Source organism: Meles meles, chromosome 2 (assembly GCF_922984935.1).
Source record: "Meles meles chromosome 2, mMelMel3.1 paternal haplotype, whole genome shotgun sequence".
NCBI lineage: Eukaryota > Metazoa > Chordata > Mammalia > Carnivora > Mustelidae > Meles > Meles meles.
Window position 1 is genome coordinate 27,557,693 of NC_060067.1, and position 18,280 is coordinate 27,575,972.

Genomic DNA, 18,280 nt, shown 5'->3' on the forward strand with positions numbered 1-18,280 from the left:
ATCTGTACACCCAACATGGGGCTTGAACTCACAATCCGGAGACCAAGAGTTGCATGCTTAACCACCTGAGCCAGCCAGGAGTAATTTCAATACAAAATAATGATATACAGAGGCGCCTAGTGGGGCAGGGTCCACAGAGCATGCGATGCTCGATCTTGGGGCTATGGTCCAAGTGCTATGTTGGATGTAGAGATTACTTAAAAAAAAAAATAAAATCTTTAAACATAATAATAATAAACAACAATAAATGTATAAGGTTGCTGTCCTCAACATAAAATGAATATTAAAATCACCTAGAGGGCTTGTTGGAAAGTCTTATGTCATTTCCCTGCTTCAAAGCCTTGGCTCCCCTCAAGTCAAACTCAGGCTCTTCCCTTGTATGTGGCTACTGCAAATATTTTCTCTGCATGCTGTTATTCTTTGCATCACAAATGTGCTGTTTTGTTACAAAATGTTTTGTTTCACATATTCAAATCTGTTCCCCTTTTCAGGGATTTTCTTTTTTCCTCCTTTTATTTTACAGGTTTTTCTACATAGTCCTAATTTACTTATCTTGATGACTGGGGGAAACGTTATTGTTCAAACAAAAATTTAAATACTGAAATCTTTAAATAAGACTTAAATATTAAGACAATAATAAAAGGTATTATCCAAATAAAAGAACTGCATTTTTAATCCAGTTATTATGTTTTGCTACATTAACACACACACGATACAAAAGTTCATGTCAAAGTGAAAGTGAAAAAAAAATTAGAAAGCAAGTTTCCCCTCCTACCCTTCCCTATTCCTCAGAGACAATCATTTATTAAATAGTCCTTTAAATAGCTTTCCCAAAATAAGTCGCAAATAGAATTCTACAGGCATGGAATAGGTCCATGTTTATTTGCTGTTTCTGTTCGTCCATCAAATTCTCTGTGGCTTTCCAGGGAGAATCTGATCATTTCATCTCCAGCCAATGTTCGTTTTGCCTACTCCTTTGCAATGACTTATTCCCCATTCTTTCCATCTCTTGTCTAACAGCCCTGGTTCATCATTTCCAAAACGTCCGCAAATAAGCATCACCAGGGGTGAACACCCTTATCTCTCTTCACTCAAATGAAAACACATTCAGCATTTTACCACCTGACAGGCTGCAAGCTCTGGCTTTGAGGGTGGAGGCACCCACACGTGGGCAGCAGGTAAATATTCTGCAAATGACACAAGAATACAGCCACACGGGAAAACGCTCCAAGAGACAAAGTAGACTAAAAAGAAAAAGGTGTTTTCTCCCTTCCCTACCAGGCGGGCACAAATCCTCTCAGACCTTCCTGCTCTCGGACTTAGGTATGCACAAATACACAATGAAATCAATCACTTATCAGTTTACTTGCACACAAGGGTTCACACTAGGCCTGTAAATCCTGCCCCTGGCTTTGGTCCTGTGCGTACCTGGTGGTCTGCCCGGGCGAGGGCCCGCACATGCGCTCTGCTAGCGGCCTGTCTTCCATCACCCCCCTGCACAGAAGCGTGTGTACGGGTCACTGTCCTGGCCATGGTTCTACTACTCTAAAGATTCCAGTGACAACATCCAAGAAGAGTTCTTCTTGTGAGGAAATATCCACCCATTCCTATTATGCTAAGAGGTTTTGTTCTTAGGAACAGATGCCTTTTTTTGGTATCCACCGGGAGGACCCCTTGAGAGGTAGTTGCAGATGTGAAAGAAAAAGTTATTTTATAATTCATTTAAAACTCCTGTCTTTGGTTTCCATTCCTCCCAACTGGAAAGGGCTCTTCTGCTGTAACCTTGAGCCTTGTAAGGTGCCTGATTTTCCCCAGGCCTGCGCATAGGCACTTGGTGGGGCCCGGCTGACTTTCCTGCCTTGTCCACCCTCCAGCCTGGCCACTGACGCCTCTCTCTGCCAGCATTCAGCCCAAAGACGATGCTTCTCGGGTCTGTCTGTTGGCCTGCGTGCACCCCAGAGCCTAGCACCCAGCAGGCCCTCAGGGGAGGTTTGCTGACATATACCGCGTGGCTGTCATGTTAAGTTCTCCAGGGTTCTTCCTTTCCCCCAGATTCTACACGATGCCATTGTCCTATTACCTACAACACTTGCCTCTGTTGTTTCTAAAGAGCAAGTTTTAACCGTATGCCTTGCAGGGGCATGACTCTGCCCAAAGTAGTATTTTATCCTAAAAACCATAAAATAGAGCTTGTCAATCAACACTATTTAAAAGATACCCGTAATTCTACTACCTAAAACAATTTTTCTCTTTTAGCCATGGTCTTTCTCGTGCATGCACTGAGATTTAGTCGTAATCACGCTGCTCGTTGGGATCAGGAATTTATCAATTCACGTGTAGAATTCAGCCATCTTAACGCCACCATTAAGAACTGAGAATTCTTCATTCTGAATACAGAACTGGCTGACACGAAGTGGGTCAGAGGTGAAGCATGAAGGAGATGATTTTTAAAAGTTGTATCTAAAATCCTAAGCTGTGGATTGCCCTGATAACAAGCTAGTGGAGATATATTTGGAAGGCAGATATACTGACTACGCTCTAAAAAAAAGTAGCCCCCCCCACTTTCCCCACCATCCTAAGCAGGGGCCCCTCATAAATATATTTGACCTTTTTCATGGTGGCCTCAGGCCCTCACGAGAAAGCTTCCATAATGCCACGACGCTGCATCCCTGAGGCAAACAAGGCCACTGTCCCTTGCGTTACCCATAGCCTCTGTTTCCTTGCTGACAGATCACTTGGTCACTAAGCATCTGCTCCTGGTCATTAATCTCATTTTGGTAAACCCAAACACAATCCTGTCATAGAACTTAATCCAAAACAGAAACTAAGGGCCTAGAGTCAGGACTTGGGAGAACTTCTATGATCTACATGTACGTGAGTTTCCTTGTAACTCTGACATCGACAATGGCACGTGTTTGGCTTAATTCCTTATTCTTAGATAGACTTCAGAAAGTAGAAGTTATCAGGTCAGTTGCTTAGGTAACACTGGTTATTTTTCATCCTAATGGAAAGAGCTGGGACTCCTGTTTCAGAGGGAGGTCTGCCATGGGCAGTGGGGGGCAGGGTAAGGAGTGGAACGGAGAACTCTGGGAAGAAGGGAAGGGGCACCCCAGTGAGACGACTACACCACAAAGGCCCCTACCGCTCCTCTACCCACCCCAGATGAGAGTGCAAGGAGTCAAGCCCATGCCAGTTGCTCTTTCCCAAGGAAACAGAACTCACCACGGGTGCTAAAGCCTTCCTCTTGCTAGCTAGTGCCCCAATCCCCTTCCCTGCCCCCTGCAGCCTCCTAGCCTGCCGCCCCCCCCCCCCCAACTCATCCCACAGCACAACCTGACAATCGCCCTGGGTCATGTCACCATTTGCTTTTCTTGAATAATCTACAGCTTTTTTTTTTTTTTTAAAGATTTTATTTATTTATTTGACAGAGAGAGATCACAAGTAGGCAGAGAGGCAAGCAGAGAGAGTGAGAGGGAAGCAGGCTCCCTGTCGAGCAGAGAGCCCGATGCGGGACTCGATCCCAGGACCCTGAGATCATGACCTGAGCCGAAGGCAGTGGCCTAAACCACTGAGCCACCCAGGCGCCCCTAATCTACAGCTTTTATTCATGTGCTTGGGATATTAGAAGGGAAAGCAGGTATCAGCTGGAGCTCCTCGTCAGACCCAATTTCAAGCCATTTTCCCTACCAACACAGGAAAAGAAGACAAAATGGGGGAGGGGAGTAAAAACAGGGATGGCCGCACCCACAAACACTGTTTGCAGAGATGAACTGCAAGGAACCACCCGGCAGGGATTTCAAGGAACCTAAAGAATGTGGCTTAATCTTTATCCCAAATGTCACCTTCCTGAGCCAGAGAAAAGCAAACAACAAGGAAAATTGTAGCCTGCTCTTTTTAAAGGACACAGAAATGTGGCCATAGCATGAAAAAATGATGTTTGCTTGGAAAGACACACACACACATCAAAATAGCTATGCTCTGATGGCAGAATTAAGTGTACTTTTTTTTTTTTTTAAGATTTTATTTATTTATTTATTTGACAGAGATCACAAGTAGGGAGAGAGGCAGGCAGAGACGAGAGGAGGAAGCAGGCTCCCTGCCAAGCAGAGAGCCAGATGCGGGGCTCGATCCCAGGAGCCTGGGATCATGACCTGAGCGAAAGGCAGAGGCTTTAACCCACTGAGCCACCCAGGCGCCCCAGAATTAAGTGTACTTTTTGTCTGTTTAAAAGACAAAACTTTTTCCTTTTCATACCCCACTTCCATAAAAATCAATGTGAACCAAGAAAGCAAAAAACCTTCATAATCAAAGTAATATAAATATGAAAAGACCACATCCAGCACCCAAGTATCAAGCACCTCGCAAAGGGCCCACCACTTTTCCTAGGAATACAAAATGTCTTCGAGAGATTCACCTTCTCTCGATGTAACATGGAAACACATACATTCTCATACTGTAAGTATTTGTACTAAGGTCCATGCCCTGCAAACAAAATCGAGCTCCAACTAGTTCAAGCAATGAAGGAGAATTCATTAGAAAGATATCGGAGTAGCTCGCGAAAATCAAAAGACCTACAGGGAAACAGGATCATGTCCTTTCAAGTCTACCACCAGAAGAGAAAATGCTCTTCTCCTAGCTTCAATCTCAAAATCTCAGGGAATTTGATCGGATTGGCCTGGCCTGAGTTACCTGCCAGCCCCTGGAACAACTTCTGTGGCCAAAGGGACAAGGTTCTCACCAGAAAACGAACAGGGTGAGGTAGGGGATGGGATGGGGTAGGTTTGGGGGGCCGGGAATGGCAAGATCAGACCACAGGAGGAACCCTCGCTCTGACACGTAATAAAAGGGCATGTGAACCAGTTATGAAAATGTCCTGTGTCAGTACAAAGAAGGCTATTAAGCTAATGACGAGGCTTCAAAAATGACCAGCAAGAGCGGTCAGATGGCAGAGCGGAGAGGAAACCCTCCAGGTGGAGGGATGGCAGTGAGTCCCCCGAGACGGCAGTGAGTCCGGGAGCTGTCTTTTAACCTAGAGGGAGAACAGAGTTTGCAGCAGGAGGCGAGGCTGGGATGGAGTGTTAGGGAATGACATGTCCGATCTGCTCAGTTTTTTGTTTTTGTTTTGTTTTTTTAAATAAGACCACAGGAGGCCCATGAAACCTAGCTGGGAGCAGAGACAGAGGACAGGAAAATCGGTTTGAAAGGGGCTGAAATTGTCAAATGCGCAGGCTAGGAGAGGGCAGAAACACAGCAGAGAGGAAGGGGAGAAGAGTCTTCAGCTCAAACTTGTCTGGAAATATTCCTTTTCTTTTTACCCTGCACACAGCCACAGTGACAAGCCACCCTGGATTTCAGTCTGATACTATCCAACCAGCTATTGTGAGCTGCAAAAACAGGATGGAATTTGAGACACTTTAAATGACAAAACAAACATTTTCTGCCAAATGATCTTTCAAAATAGACACTTAATATACGAAATTCCATTGCACGTAAGGGTTCAAAGCAGCAAAGCTTATTTTAACTTTGATGTACAAACCAAAGAGTCACCCACTACCAGCATTCTAAGTAGGTTTCCTAGCAATCCCGACTATTTCTCCCAAGTGCATTCATCTTTTCAGTTCCCTTCTAGTGTTCTGAATTCTTTGGCTTAGCTGCTGGCTATAAATAGGACATTTGGTGACTTGTTTCGACTATGTTCCCTCTCTCAAACAGGAAGAGACAGCACACAAACCACATTAGAAAAGTACACATTTTTAAATTCTTCACTCTTTCCTAAGGTAGTCCTTACTTTCACGAGGGACAGACTCAGATCATCTGAACGAGGACCTACCTGCATATTCGTAGAACCACTCTAAGCATCTCTTACTTGAAAAGGCTTCTTCTTCTGTCTTTATTCTGGTTGACTCATATTTCCTATACATACTAGAAATGGAGAAAGGAGTCTGAAATTATTTAAAGATGCGGAGTTTCTTTTAAGTGGCAGACAGTTTTTCCTCTTTTACCCAAACCAGACATCTATTCAACCAGTATTTCCAGTATATTTTAAACATTTTGCTTCCTGCACATGGAAGCTTCAGCTTTTATAACTACAGTTTTAAATACAGTCAGACCCAAAGCAGAATTAAGTGGTAAATACTTGATACAGGTTTTGCTCTGATTAACAAGTACTCAGGAAGGACTGATTTAATATACTCCCCTCTACCTCACTAGCCAGAACGACCTACAGAATGATATAGTAAGACCCAGCCAGACCTGGCTAAGGTGTTTCCTCCCAGCAATGACCCTAGAACTCACTCGGGTCTCTGCATTAAATTCTCCTTTCAGGTCTTACAAATCAGGGTGGGCACAGAACACAGGCTAAGGAAGAACCCATCAGTATTGGACACGTCAAGGGAATATTAAGCAAATAAAAAGAAACATAAAATTATGTCCAAACGTCTAAGAGGAAAAAAACTCAGAAGAGAGAAGTACAGGAGCCTGGCTTCGGCCGCTCTCCTGTCATGCCCCGCTGGTATGAAACACCCAGCATAAGCTGCAGAACCAAGTCAGGAAGCCCAGCAGCCTCCTCCTGCAACACTGACTCTGCAGGAGTTCTGTATTTTGTGATGACTGGGACCTAAGAACCATGATGTTCCCCATCTGGGGAGGGGAGAGAAGGCAGGATCTTTAAAACAGTCCTTTCAACAAAAAATTTCTGACTATATACCTTTTCTTTTCCTCATTTATATATAAATTGCCTAAACACGTATGTGTATGCATATATATATATATATATGTCAACACTTAAGAATATAGTTTTAATTTACATATTATATATTACAAAGATCATACACAAGTACCTTTTAGTAAGAATTTATTCATGACCCAGACATTCACCAGAATATCTGTATATACCCGATTAGAGATTCTGGGTTTCCATACCGAGCATGGCTGTAGGGTATCAAGATACTGAAACAGCAAACCCCCAGTTTTGTATTTCTTCTATAGGCCATACTACCCAGAAACAAAGGTGGGACCGGCCAACGGTTCAAACAGAGAGCTTCCAATCCTGGGCCGAGACATTCTCGTCCACAGACTGTAACCGATCAACAACATGGAGACATACATAGGACGCTGCTATGTTTGAACTGCTTTGAAGTACTCTACAGAAAAAAGGACAATTGAGCACTATTTGGTAAATAAAAGATACCGATACATGTGATTACATGAATGAACCTCAGAAACAACAATGCTAAGTCAAAGAAGCGTGACACAAACACACTACTCATGTGAAATGCCCAGGAAAGGCCAATCTGTACACGGCCACTAAAAGGGGGGTTGTGGGCATCTGGGGGTGAGAACGGGGTTGGGGGGGACTGTGAATGGGCCTCAGGGATCTCACTGGGGTGGTGGACATCTTCTAAAACTGGTTTGTGTGATGGTTGCGTTAACTCTTAACTACTTGGTAAAAATCACTGAATTGTAACGCTTAACGTGGATGAGAGCTACGGTATGTAAATAAAGTTGGTTGTTTTTTTTTAAAAGACCAAGAATGAAACTCAGCCAAAGCTACAGACCCCTATCCCTTGGGTGGCCAGTGAAATGCTATCCTATCGGCAAGAGGACGTCACACCCTCCCACAATGCAGCTACCGGTCTCTAAGCAGCTTTCTCATACGGAGTTATCCCAGCGTGTGGTAGAAGGAACGAGGGCTGTGGATAGAGTCACAAACTCCATGTGACTATTAGCATTTAAAGCTCCATGACCAGAGCATCAACACCACCAAAGAAGTATCAAGTGACTGGCTTCCCAAAGCTGAAAATCACTGGTCGAAACCTTGCTGGTGATTGTCTTAGTCACTGCTACCTTCTTACAGATCACATTTGCTGCTTATCTGGGGTAGGACGAGGGATGGCCATGTTTAGAGTTGAGTTCTCTATCCTTCCAAATGAGGCAGAGCATATTAAGTACCATGGCAAGAACACAACAGAAAAATCTCATCTAATCCCCTTGGTTCATAGATGTGAATGTTCAGGCCCATGAGTGAAGTAACCTACAGAGCCAGAATGGAGAAAAGTGGAAAAAAGGCAGAAAAGATTAAAATTATGATGTCTGTTCCCAACGGCTCATGAAAATCCAGGTGAAAGAATAAAGATGTCTAAGGTAAGTCTACTGACTTTCAGAGTGACCAAATTCAACAGTGCACTTGTCTGAAAGAGAAGTGGTTTGCAGGGTCTTCTTTTTCACAGTTTCTAAGAAATTCTCACTCATCTGAGACTGGTCGGCCCGACTAACACTCCAAGCAGGCTCAGAGCGGCCAGGCCCCACGGCGCTCCCCCAGCCACTCGGCCGTGGGGGCCCTCGTGAAAGCAATTATGGATTCCTGTGATTGTGCTTGGCGAGACCCTCTTAGAGGACAGATACATACCAATCCTGAGGTCCTCAACGGGCACAGACGGCAAGCCCTTGAAAGGAAAGAAAGAGACTCTACACCAGTTTTGGTGGCTCAACGGACCGAGATAAAAGTTCAGTTTCTAAGAACTCGACTTACCTAATTTGGATTTCATTCATAAACCCACACATAAAATAAATATCCCAAGATAATTACACTCTGAAAGTGTGCCTCTTTGATACACGTCATCGTGTCTGATCTACTGGCTCTGCGACATACCCATCGTGTCTACTTTTCTTGGCGGATAAGTCATCTCCGGACGCAGGTCTTCTCTTTTTCCTCGGCGGCATCACTTTACTAAAGCAGTCTGAAGAGCTGCACGAACGCAGGCTTCCTAGGGACAAAGGGCCACAGGGCACAACAGCCAGTTTAGCCACATCCTACATCCCCAGAGAGCGCCACCCGCCAAATTAAGAATGTCTGCGGCTTGTACTGTAAAGGGTTTTGATGTTATTTGTAAATGTTCTAAGGTGAAAAAAAAGGTTTTTGGTTCCTCTTTGGGAAAATGTTATAGTCAAGAAATAAACCTAGCAATGACACAAATAAGTTAATATCCCCAAACCCCCGGAAAAAAACACATTAGAAACGGAAGTTATCATGATTTCCATTTACTCTCCAAAAACACTAACGTAAATCATCAAAGCTTTCGGTCTCTTTCATAGGTCAGTGTTCCTTCAAAAGGAACTAACTGCACTGCTATCTCATTTGTGTATTTCATTAGGCAAGGTCAGATCAACCAGTAACCTTGACTCTGAAACACAAACAAGCACATTAGTCCCAATACTGTTAAGCTTCAAGGGATAGCTGATATCAGAAAAACAAGATTTAGATTTTTTGGACAGAAGCCCGACAGGATCTTGAGCAAATTTCCATACCAATTTTTAGTCTGCTTCTGCCACTTTTGGTCAGGATTTTCAGAATTAAACCTTCCTTTGGTAAAAGATATTAAAATGTACTAACAGATGATCCCAATAGGAAACACGTACAGGGACCTCACGGTGAGCCAGGCCCAGTTTCTAACACTTATAGGATGTCTTTACTTGTTAACCACCTACCCGGCTTATGAAAAGAGAATCCTCGTTACTGTCTATGCCGATGAGAGAATGGGGGGCAGGGAGAGCTTAGGTTAAGTGGCAAAACTGGAGTTCAAACCCAGACAGTCTTGCTTTGGACCATCTAAAGCCATTACAACTTACAAAACAATTATAAGATCATTAAAATGTGTCCATCCTGGCACAGGGGCTACCGGATATGCCGTCTGGGTCCCACACTAACCCCGAATGTCAGTCTGGCAAGGTAGAGATTGTTATCTCTGCTCGACAGAGGGGAAAAACCAAAGCTTGGACATTCAAGTGGTTTTCCAAGGTCCCCAAAGTGTAGAGGGGTGAATTCAGGGCCCCCATGTCTCTCCTCCTTCCACTAGTCCCTTGGTAGAAGGCCCTGGGCTCTCCCTGAGTCAGAGGACAAGAGGGAGCTTAAGGAAGGGTGCTGGGGACACCTGGGTGGCTCAGTGGGTTAAGCCTCTGCCTTCAGCTCAGGTCATGATCCCAGGGTCCTGGGATCGAGCCCCACATTGGGCTCTCTGCTCAGTGGGGAGCCTGCTTCCCCCTCTCTCTCTGCCTGCCTCTCTGCCTATGAATGATATCTGTCTGTCAAATAAATAAATAAAAATCTTTAATAAAAAAATAAAATGAAAGGAAGGGTGCTGGTGATCTGCATTCAGTGAGTAAGTTTATGTGGCTTGGTCCATCACTGACCTATTCTGGTTCATCATTTTAAGAGCAAGAACTATGATGCCTCCCTCTCGGGACTTTCGTGAAGAAACACATGCCCTGGAAGTGCTTCGGCGCCAAGCACTGTGTGTAGAGAGGTGGCGGGGGTATAAACAGACACGCGTTCTAACGGCCAGAACGGAGGGATGCCCGCGCTGCTCAGGCAGACCCTAGCGCCCCGAGTGTTCACGGCCACCGTGGATGTAGGCCTTGCTAGCATCCCCATTTTCACAGATGAAGATGCTGAAGAGAGACTAAGTCCAATCCAGAAAGCAGCAGGTGAAGTGGATGACGGAAGCCATGCAGCGAAGTCCTCGTGCTCAGCCACTACTCAGTGTCGCCTCTCTGAGGCCTTCTGAGTGGAGACGGAGAAGCAGAAAACTCCGGACAGAGCCCCAGGAGACGGGTGAATGCATAAGGGCTCAGAAAGACCTGGGCGGGGAGAAAGCGTCATGCCCTACAAGCCAAAGGAGGAGAGCGGGTTTGGAGGTGTGGTCCAGGGCAGCCGAGGGCAGCCGAGGTCAGCTCGGGAAGGAGCGGAGGCCCCCACCGGACTAGGGGCTGAAGGCCCGCAGCAGGGGGCGGGGGCGAGGGTGGAGGCCAGGCTGCAGCTGGCCTGCCTACAGAGGGATGCGGGTGAGGGAGCCCGCACAGGGCACACGGCAGCTCTTTCTAGAAACCTGCTCTGAGGGAAGGGAGACAGCCATCCATAGCTAAAGGTCACAGCCCCAGGAAGAGCGATGATCAGAAATGGAACCTAAATCCCGGTTCACAATGAGGTTCACGGCTGGTGCTAGGTTCCCAGGGCGACGTGCTGCAGGCACACATCGGCCAAGAGCACCTCTTCTGTAATAAGCCATGACCACAGCCCAAATGGGGTGGCTGCCCAGTGCCAGGCACTGAACGATGCACGAGCTCAAGGATCCTGCCTCCTCCTCTAGCTCAGAAGCAGACCCCACACAGGGCTAAAAAGACAACCCGCAGTCACCCTTCTCCAGCTCCCGACCAGATCCTGTGCAAGGATGGCAACAGAGAGTTTTTTGGAGACAAAAGGCAGACGGTATCTCTGACCCCAGCAACAGCAGTGGCAACTAAAGAGGAAGGTGGGGAAAGTGCCTCCCACCACCGCACACACCCCATCTTCCCTACAGAATGGTCCTGTTTATAAATAACACTAAAGCGTACAAAAAGGTCCAAAGAGTTTCACAGTGACCCAAGCTTTTTTAAAAAAAAAAAAGAAAGAAAGAAAGAAAAAGATTTATTCTTGTCCATGAACGCTTTGGGGTAAGGTCTGCAAAGTGTAACAGTGCGTCCTGCCTGGCTGGAAAGCCGGCCACACGGCTTGGAAACAAGTGTGTCCGAGGAACAGCGAGTGTTGGCGAGGACGTGGGGCTAGCAGGACCATTGGGCACTGTTGGTGGGCAGGCAAGCTGGTGCAGCCACTCTGGAAAATAGTACGGAAGTCCCCCCAAAATTGAAAATTCTGCTGCTGGGTCTTTATACCCGAGGAAAACAAAAACACTAATTTGAAAAGACTATATGGGGCGCCTGGGTGGCTCAGTGGGTTAAAGCCTCTGCCTTCAGCTCAGGTCATGATCTCAGGGTCCTGGGATCGAGGCCCGCATCGGGCTCTCTGGCTCAGCGGGGAGCCTGCTTCTCTCTCTCTCTGCCTGCCTGTGTACCTGTGATCTCTGTCTGTCAAATAAATAAATAAAATCTTTAAAAAAAAAAAAGACTATATGGACTCCAATGCTGGGTGCAGCATTATTTACAACAACCCAGAATGGGAACAACTTCAGTGGCCAGCAATAGATGAATGGATAAATGGATAAAGAAGATGTGGGGTATACATACAGTGGAATATTATTCGGCCATTAAAAAATAATGAAGTCTTGCCATTTGCAACAACAGGGATGACCTGGAGAGTATTATACTAAGGGAAATAAGTCAGAAAAAGACAAACACCGTATGGTTTCACTTATATATGGAGAATCTAAAAAAAAAAATGAAAAAACAAACAGAAACAGACTCATAAATAACAAAGAACAATTTGGTGGCTGCCAGGGGGGGAGGTGGGCTGGGCGGATGGGCAAAATAAGTGAAAGGGATTAAGAGGTACAAACTTCCACTTATACCTAAGTCACAGGGATGCAAAGTAAAGCACAGGGAATAGAGTCGATAATATTGTAATAGCCTCGTAGGGTGAGTGATGGTAACTACGCTTATCCTGGGGAGTCCCGTGTAATGTACAGAACTGTCCAATCAGTATGTCGTACACCTGAAACTAATACAACACTGTATGTCAACTACACTTCAATTTTAAAAAAGGAAGGAAGGAAGGAAGAGTGGTCTGTCTTAAACCTCAAAGCTCACTTTCCCCTCCTTGATGTCTATGTATAAAGAGAAGTTGGGGAGCCTGGGTGACACAGTCCGTTAAGCATCAGACTCTTGATTTCAGCTCAGGTCATGACCTCAGGGTCATGAGATCGAGCTCTGCAACTGTTTAAGATTCTCTCCCCCTCCTCCTGCCCCTCCCTGCCCCCTTCCACATTGCTCACTCTCCTTCTCCCTCTTGAAAGAAAGTCATTTCCATCCAGTACTGGGGATGGGTTGGTTCTGAGCACCTCATGTAGTAATAACCACCCCCTTAGACCAGTGTCTGCAGAACATGGAGGAAAACGCACCATGCCCCCTCAGCCCACAAACAATGCACACTGTTTAAGGTAGTGTCTCCACCAACGTTCACCAATAAAGGTTAGGCCACGAGCTCCTCTGCTATCTGCTTCCTCGTGGACACACTGGCACAACGTCTAGCTTTCGCTGAGGCCGACTTTTCAAGGGTATCCTATTTTTGGAAAATATACAAACATCTTAAGTTCACTTGTTCAACTTTCTCTTATTTTCTTCCTCATTGCTGAATGTTTTCTGTGAAAAGTTTCACAAATCACTCTTTTTTTGGTGGTTGTGTAAAAATGCACTCCTATTTGAGCCCCATTTCGGCGTTTTATTCTTTGCTTAAAATTTTTATCTTCTAGCTCGGCTTTGGCTTAGATCGCTCTACTCTAATGACAGCATAGGCGAGTGGCTATATGGGGCCATCTTTCACCAAGAAACAACGTCCGTTCACCTTCCCAGGGCCCTCACTGGCTCGCTGACCCATTTACCCCGCCTCAGAGGAAAGGCGTGTCAAACTCCTCCCCGAGTGTAGATACAAAGGGCCATACGGCATAGCTCCAGAGGTAGAACCCTAGAACCCGTACTGTTAGGGAAAAGTTTCAGGCTACATGAAGCAATTTTTTAATGCTGAAGAAAGCAAGTTTGCTTACAATACACTTTGCCACATGAACCAAATCAACAAAATACACAGAGAGCACACAACTCAAGGCTTATGTGCTCCAAACCTGCTCCCCTTCCCCCCACCCCAACAGAGTTCCAGGGAGTCTGCCTGAGCAAGGGCAACACCGAGAGTTTGTAAGTGCACACACAAAGGTACACACTGGCATGGAGGGCCCCATCTGGTTCACCTGTGCGTACACAGCAGCTAATACAGTATCTTAGAACAATAATAAGATACACACATTACCGAGAATCCTACAGGAGGCTCGCAATAAATAAACGTTCTTAAAACATGTGTAAATCAAATTCTAAAAAGTCAGTACAGGGGCGCCTGGGTGGCTCAGTGGGTTAAGCCTCTGCCTTAGGCTCAGGTCCTGATCTCAGGGTCCTGGGATCAAGCCCTGCCTTGGGCTCTCTGCTCAGCAGGGAACCTGCTTCCTACCCACCCCCCACCCCCGCCTGCCTCTCTGTCTACTTGTGATCTCTGTCAAAGAAATTTAAAAAAAAAAAAAAAAAAAAAAAAAGTCAGTACGTTTCCTCAGTGCCTTTCCAGATATTTAAAATACCAATGAATAGACAGTATATCATCATTTCAGATTCTTTTTTTCTGTTTGTCAATAAAATGAGCACTCAACTTTAAGTCGCCTGGCAAGTAGGGCTTTTTTTAAACAAAAATACTCGAGAATGTTTGCTTTTTTTTTTTCTTTTAAGATTTTATTTATTTATTTGACAGAGGGAGATACAGCAAGAGAGGGAACACAAGCAGAGGTGTGGGAGAGGGAGAAGCAGGCTCCCTGCCAAGCAGGGAGCCAGACACAGGGCTCGATCCCAGGACTCTGAGATCATGACCTGGGCGGAAGGCAGATGCTTAATGACTGAGCCACCCAGGTGCCCTGAGAATGTTGCTTCTTAAAATAACTCTGTAATGTCTTTTTATAATAAAAATTATAATCACTTAAATGAATATTTTATCAATTTGTATTTATTTGTATCATTAAATTTTGGCTTTACTGACTCAGAATTTATTAATCTACTTCAATTAAACTTTATTTTTAAACTAAAAAAAATTTATAAAAATGTTATGAAATGTTGTCTCCTTCAAAGAATAGACTATTTTAACCCCCAGAAGTAGCTATGGAAGTACAATCAATGTGACATTATCGATCGAGGCAAAATGTAAAGGCAGACATTTTAAAGAATAACTCTGAAGCATTTTTAAAGTTATCCTCACAAATCTGAGAAATATTATTACCGTCCCAATTCTACAGATGAGAAAACTGACCTATAGAGTTGAGCACCCAAAAGTTCCTAGATCAATAAGTACTTAACAAAGAAAAAGCAACTTCCATAGATGAGCTTTAAGAAACCCCAAAATTCATTTGAAATGATCACAGGTACAAGTTTTCATTCTTTGCCAATCATCTAAGAGAAAGCACTGAATGAAAAAGATTTTAAAGATCCATCTTACATCATGAGAAATATTTGGCAGATACACAGGAAAGAAAAGCCTTTTGATAATAATAATAATAATAATAATAAGGAAAGAGGAAGAGGGAGAGAAGAATCTCATCTAACAATCACAAACTCTGACATTCTTTAATATTATCTTGATGTCCTGGTGTTCAGTCTCAGTATTTCTACACTAGATGGACAGTCTGAAATCTACCCTGATGCTGGTGTGTGTGTGTGTGTGTGTGTGTTAAGAAGGCAATAAAAATTGCTTATATTTTTTACCCAAGGGTTATGACTTGAGTTCAGGTTCCCTTCTTTTTGATTTAGTGTTAAAAGAACTTCGGATCACTAAAGTGGATCCAAAGTGATCTCAGGTACTAAAGAGAACAAATGAAATTTCTACTTACTGCCTACATTTTCAAATAAATCGGGCAGTCAGTGAAATCTTTTCACATTAAACAATCAGAAATACTGCCAACATCCTTCAGCTTATTTAATAGTTGGTCCCACAAAATCTATTTTAAACAGCAACTCAAGTTCACCTGGATCAGACCAAAGGCTGTTTAATGACTATCCGGCTTGCTGTTTTGAGGATAATTTAGCTAAACGTATTACTTTTTTTTAAAAGATTTTACTTATTTTTCTGATAGAGAGAGAGATCCCAAGTAGGCAGAGAGGCAGGCATAGAGAGGGGGAAGCAGGCGCCCCGCTGAGCAGGGAGCCTGATGTGGGGCTCGATCCCAGGACCCTGAGATCATGACCTGAGATGAAGGCAGAGGCTTTACCCACTGAGCCACCCAGGAGCCCCACTTTTTTCTTTTTAAGATTATATTTATTTGAGAGTGTGTGCACGACAGGGAGAAGCAGACTCCCCACTGAGTAGGGAGACTGATGCAGGGCTAGATCCCAGGACCCTGAGATCATGACCTGAGCCTAAGGCAGATACTTAACTGAGCCACCCAGTCATCCCTAAACCTGTTATTTTTAATAAATAGTATCTAAGTAGGTGCTCCACGGCCTTTTCTTTTTTAATCTTTTTGTTTTGGGGCCTCAAGAGATCCATAAAATCAGAGAATTTGTCTGACTTTTCCTTACAGCGTAAATGCATGTTCTGACACAAAAAAACTCACTAATTTTTCGTTTTATTGAGTTTATTATAACCTTGTTTCACTTAATAACATACACAGTTCATTCTGCCACTTCAGTACTTTTCATATGGCTGTTTCGCCTCACTCGTCACTGAACAATGTCACAAAGACATAGTGATTTCGGTTGATAAACAGATCACATTTCAAAACACCTTTCTAGTACCTAATATTTTCTTTCATGTCCTGGAACAGATCACTGAACTACTTGCTTGCCTGAGTGAAACTATTTGGGTCTAAATGGGAAATTTTTTCCCTATTTAAGACAAAAAAATTTTGCCGTTCCTTTCTAAATACGGACTTCTGACATCTGTCATCTTTCTCCTCCTTCGTTGTTTTTTGTCCTTTCCATTTGGCTTTTCTTATTCATTCCCTATAATCTGGATTTGGGGCTACTTGTCCAAGATGAACTCTCTCTGTCTCTCTTTTTCTTTTTTTTGGTGGGAGGAAGACCGAAAGCAGCAAAGGAAAGTTCTGGAAGAGACAGAGCAGGAAGACAGCAGCCTCTCTTGGACTTAGGACTGGCTCCTGCATGTACAGTTTCTTACAGAGATTGCTGAGACTATGGCTGAGCCAAAAAGGTTCAAAGCAGCATTACGGTGATTAATGTTCTCGGATTTCCAAACACAACAGATTTAATGTTTGATTTTTAAAGCACACTCTGTCAGGTATGGTAATCACAAGCGATGCTATAACCAAATGGGCAAATGCTAATGAAATGGACTATTTGAAGAAATTACTAATGCTAATCGACACTGACAGGCACGTACGAGGTGCCAGGCATTGCATCAGCACGTTACATTCCAAACAGCACACATATGCTCTGTCCCGCAAGGGTGAGAGAGGAGGTATAAGGCCAGCTACATTTTCTACTTTCGTTTTCTTAATTATAGTTTCCAATTTTTAAATTGCCACATTCAGGTTAAATGTTTAGACATAAAATTACTATAGTAACAATATTCATTTGAATCTAAAGTTCAGAGTTAACTACATAATGTACAAAATTCAGAACTTAAGAGGTTTTATTACTTCTGCTAAAGAAGAGACAACCTCAAGGCTGTACCAACACAAAATTCAGTTTTCAATCAAAATTGCGTGAACTCGGAAGTTTAAAAAACTCCTCAGAGCCCACCAATACATCAGTTCAGAATTGGAGAGAAACGTGCTTTACTTCTGAACTATTAAAACTGGCCCTGAAAATTTTATTTCAGCATAATTGGGAGCAGCCGAGTCAAAGAGACTTAAATGTGTACCAGTAGGAGGCTGCGGAAACATTATGATAGATCCATCAACTTTCAAAATGCAGAGACATGAAAATATAAAGCAGATGCTTTATAAATGTGCTACTAGAAAACAATCAAGATATACTGAGTGACAAACACAAGAGGCACATACAAATATATATTGTTGGGGGGCTACCATCAGCATTGGGGAGACAAACAAGAATCTAAGAGTTACCCCTAGAGAGTCAAATGCAGACTGCTAACAGGGGAAGACAGCTGGGGGCAATAAAATGGAAAAGAAACTTTCATTTTTTTAGTTTATACCTTTTCGACATTTCTTTTAAAACCACGTGCACACATTGTTTTCAAAACGTATTAAGCAAATTGCTTTTGATTGCCCTTAAGTTGATTTACTGACACAGAAAGATCAGGTGAAGGGAGCCTCTGTGGCCTGGCCTTCTAGAACACTCCTAGCACAGACTCTGCCCCCCACCCCACCCCACCACCCACCACCTCTCTCACTCCTTGCCCTGGAAGGAGGAGTGTCTGATCAAATTAGTGGTCCAGGGAGAAAGAGCTGAGCAGAGGGGCCCAGCCCTTCTGAACTCCCTCTCAGGCCCTGAGGGGCACAGCAGGTGTGCCGGCCTGGGCTCATCCGGCTGTGGCGGTGACTGGGCGTCAGGCTATCTCACTCTGGTGAAATACAGAAAAGCCTCCGCCTTCTCGCTGCACATCAGAGCTGGGTTCTCCAACAAAACTGTTACTTCAATCTCCATCTTACACCTAATTTTCAACTGGTTCTGAACCAATCTGGAGGAGAAGGTGGGAGAGTTCTAAATCCCCAAACCTCCAAGATATACCATTAAATGAAAAAGAAAAAGCAAGATGCTGTATAGTATGTACATTATGATCTTAGAGATG

General features: G+C 44.0%; 1 protein-coding gene across 5 annotated transcripts in view; it reads right to left on the reverse strand.

Moving 5' to 3' along the window:
• Window positions 1-18,280, reverse strand: part of DCUN1D4 (defective in cullin neddylation 1 domain containing 4) — a 71,907-nt gene that overhangs the window by 32,123 nt on the left and 21,504 nt on the right. For 4 of the 5 annotated variants that reach the window (XM_045997075.1, XM_045997074.1, XM_045997078.1 and 1 more), the window contains 2 exons: window positions 8,651-8,765; window positions 5,831-5,922 (listed from right to left, as the gene is read on the reverse strand). In XM_045997075.1, coding sequence (XP_045853031.1) covers window positions 5,831-5,922; window positions 8,651-8,765 — 207 coding nt within the window. The remainder of the gene's footprint in view (window positions 1-5,830; window positions 5,923-8,650; window positions 8,766-18,280) is intronic. The other variant, XM_045997076.1, reaches the window with a different exon arrangement.